The sequence below is a fragment of the Oncorhynchus gorbuscha genome, unplaced genomic scaffold (genome assembly GCF_021184085.1).
Source record: "Oncorhynchus gorbuscha isolate QuinsamMale2020 ecotype Even-year unplaced genomic scaffold, OgorEven_v1.0 Un_scaffold_16315, whole genome shotgun sequence".
Lineage (NCBI taxonomy): Eukaryota > Metazoa > Chordata > Actinopteri > Salmoniformes > Salmonidae > Oncorhynchus > Oncorhynchus gorbuscha.
In genome coordinates this window covers 1,039-4,051 of record NW_025758031.1, presented here as the reverse complement: position 1 = coordinate 4,051, position 3,013 = coordinate 1,039, and the positions used below count along the sequence as shown (strand labels likewise).

At 44.0% G+C, this 3,013-nt stretch overlaps 1 protein-coding gene across 1 annotated transcript; it reads right to left on the bottom strand.

The window, feature by feature from the left end:
- Positions 1–806: 806 nt before the first annotated feature.
- Positions 807–1,492, bottom strand: LOC124030818 (signal transducer and activator of transcription 1-alpha/beta-like). Its single transcript, XM_046341994.1, has 3 exons — positions 1,355–1,492; positions 1,058–1,117; positions 807–891 (listed from the first exon to the last, which is right to left on the bottom strand). Exons 1-3 carry the CDS (start codon positions 1,471–1,473, stop codon positions 807–809), a joined length of 264 nt encoding a protein of 87 aa, XP_046197950.1. The 5' UTR covers positions 1,474–1,492.
- Positions 1,493–3,013: the final 1,521 nt, after the last annotated feature.

Genomic DNA, 3,013 nt, shown 5'->3' with positions numbered 1-3,013 from the left:
TTTATTTTCTAAGATGACATTTATTTGTCATGTTTAAAAAATATATATGATTTTTTTTTTGTCGGGTGGCTCTCTGGAATGGTTTTAGCCATTTAGCAATTTTAGGAAGCTGGCTTTCACTAGCCCAGATAGGTTCCCAATCTCCAAACCTCATTGCTAGCTACCAAGAAGCCATTTCAGGCAATCAATCAAGTTCGAGTAACTAGCTTGTCTAACTATCTTAGCTGGCATGCCTGCTGGCAAGGTTGGTCGACTTTAGAAAAGCAAGCCATAACTAGATGAATAGAAGCATATTGTTTATTAAAAATAATAACCATCAGTCAGGAGGATACAGACAGCTCAAGAGTTATGCTTAGATATGCAGAAAACGTTTTACATAGAATTGCATATTGATTATGACTCAGGAAAAGCTGTTTAAGGGGTTTGAAAAATTATCTAACTTACAGACAGGGGCATAATTAGTGGTGCATGATGCCCATGTAAGTCAATATGTCATTGTTGTAAATGTTTTGGCGCCAAACTGGTGGCAGTTGTGAAAAAAGTAAATAACTGGGAAAGTTGCAGAGTTAATTGAAAAATAATGAAAAATATGGGGGCGCCTATTGGGGAACCCTGATGTACAGTACAGTATATCATATGTACAATATACAGTATAACATCTGAATGTGCTAGTTCATACCAGGTGTCTGAATTCTGCTGCCAAGCTTCCATTGAACTCTCCATGTTCATAACCTTAGTGTTGGTTCCCAAGATGTTGAATTTCCTCGACCCTGGAAATGACGTAAAATCGAGAAACAAAATGACTACTAACTAGGCTTCTTCAGGTTTAAGTAGGATAACAGAGACCAAAACATTTCTACTCCTCTCACTGTGCTCTTCTCAGTGACGTTCCTAAAGAAATACAATACATCAGTGACTGAAGCTTTGACTCTTGCCATTGATAAAATATAACAATGTAACACAATTGATTAACTATAACATCAAGCAGTTCCCAAAGACATATGTGTACACATGTGTGTATGTATATAGCTATGGTACGTACTTCACATTCACTTACTTGTCAAACACAGCTTTGACTTTGAGCTGGTAGTTGAACTCCTGGAGCTTCACCAGGAGTCTGGGGATATTATCGGGTGCAAGAGCATTATGATACCAATGAAGTAAAATCACAATGCAAGCCAAATGACAACCAGGAACAGTGGATGGAAGTGTGTAGTGTTAAGAGTGTGGGTCTTAATTGAGGAGTTGCAGCATGGATTGCTAAACAACCCTACTCTGGGTTTGCAGGCTTCTAGCTACTAGTCAACAGAGTATTGCACATTGTGTTTGGAGTGTGTAGCACTGGCGCAATCACCTGATTTTGACAGTGAACTGCACCCCAGTCTTCAACACCATGGGTCTTTGAGGGTGAGTGGGCATACAGGGCTGTCTCTCCACCACGATAGAACTAAAAGACAGATGCCACAAAAACATCAAACATCCGGTAATGACACTCCACTAAAGCCTAGAGCAGGGATCATCAGCTTCAGCTCCAATTGTTTTCTTGAGTGGACAGTAATTACAAATCATTTGTACACTGCTAATTGACAGCAAGAAGCCCAAAGGGATATAATATTTGACCAAAAGTATAATGTGGAAGGACCACCAGAGGGCAGGCTGCTCCCACGGACAGTAGCCCAGCCCGGCATGTGAGTCAAGGTGGTCAGAGGCAATTAAGCACAGCTGATGGTACTAATGAGCTATTCTCTCTATTGTAGGGGAAAGAGGAGGGAACCGGCAGAGAGGGGGGAAAGAAAAGAGTGTTTGATTCTACAGAGGAGAGGACGTACCTTTTGAAAAGGTGAAGAATGGTCACCACCTGAAGGGAGCTCTCCACGGAAGGATCGTGAAGGCTGTGACACACCCGTGATTTATGTTAGAATTTAAAGATACTCACCTTGTGTTTCTTATTCTTGTGAAGAAGAAGATGTGTGTTTCCTTGGGATATCATCATTGATTGTGTTGGAGTGTTTGAGAAGGAAAAATGACCTCAATAGAGAACTTTGTACAATTAATAAAACCTGCTCCTGACTCATTTATTCCACTTTGTTTATTCCGCTTTACAGCAACCTCCAAGTACTTGGTCCGCTCATTGGTGGGTGCCGGGCACTAGGAGGGCGAGTGACACAGGATAAGGGTAGAGAAAAACTAAAATCTACCTGTAGACACAGGGTAACCATTCAAGAAGGATGGATAACACTCTACTACAACAGTTGATCACAGCCCAGCAGGCAACCATAGAACTCATGCAACAACAGCTGGGCGGGCGAGAAGAATCGAGAGTAAAGCCGAGAGCGGCTGCTCACACCATCTTACCTCGCCTCTCAAAGGAGGATGATATTGAGGCTTTCATCATGACGTTCGAAGGATGGCACCTTGGAAGAGTGCCCCCACACAGAATGAGAGTAAGTGCGTTAACTCCCCTTTGACTGGGATAGCCCAGGAAGTCTACTATGACCTGGACCCCGTGAAGCTGCTGACTATGGGCTACTAAAAATTTGATTCTGTCCCGGTACCAGCTGACCGCCCGAGATATAGCCATAAAGTTCCATCAATGGACCTATATGGCCGTCCAACGAAACAGTGGCTGGAGCCCGGGAAGGGAGTAGGACATGTCGTAGAGACGCTCATAGTGGACAAGATTTTGAGGAAATTACCCAGGGTCATTGCTGCCCGTCCCCACGCATCCCGGTCCGAGAGGGCAGGATCACCTCTGTTGGTTAGCAGAAATGGCCCCAGAGATTCCGGTTTTGAATAGAAGGACGAGATGTGGTAGCCATTCTCGACTCAGGAAGTATGGTTACGTCAGTGGGGAGCAGATGGTGACCTCCACAACACTGCTACCAGACGAAGTAGCCATGTCCTGTGTCCATGGAGGCACCCACTATTACCCCACTGTGAGTCTGTCCATTCTCAACCCGAAAGGAAGGTGTACAGTCAGGGCGGGGAAAGTACCCCAGCTGATTGTGCCATT

Excerpts from the sequence above, each read along its gene's own strand:
- LOC124030818 (XM_046341994.1), bottom strand. The coding sequence starts at position 1,473 with ATGTTTTTGTGGCATCTGTCTTTTAGTTCTATCGTGGTGGAGAGACAG. Across the intron at positions 1,118-1,354 it reads CAGTTCACTGTCAAAATCAG|ACTCCTGGTGAAGCTCCAGG; the intron begins GTGATTGCGCCA and ends TAATATCCCCAG. Across the intron at positions 892-1,057 it reads GTCAAAGCTGTGTTTGACAA|GAACGTCACTGAGAAGAGCA; the intron begins GTAAGTGAATGT and ends GTATTTCTTTAG.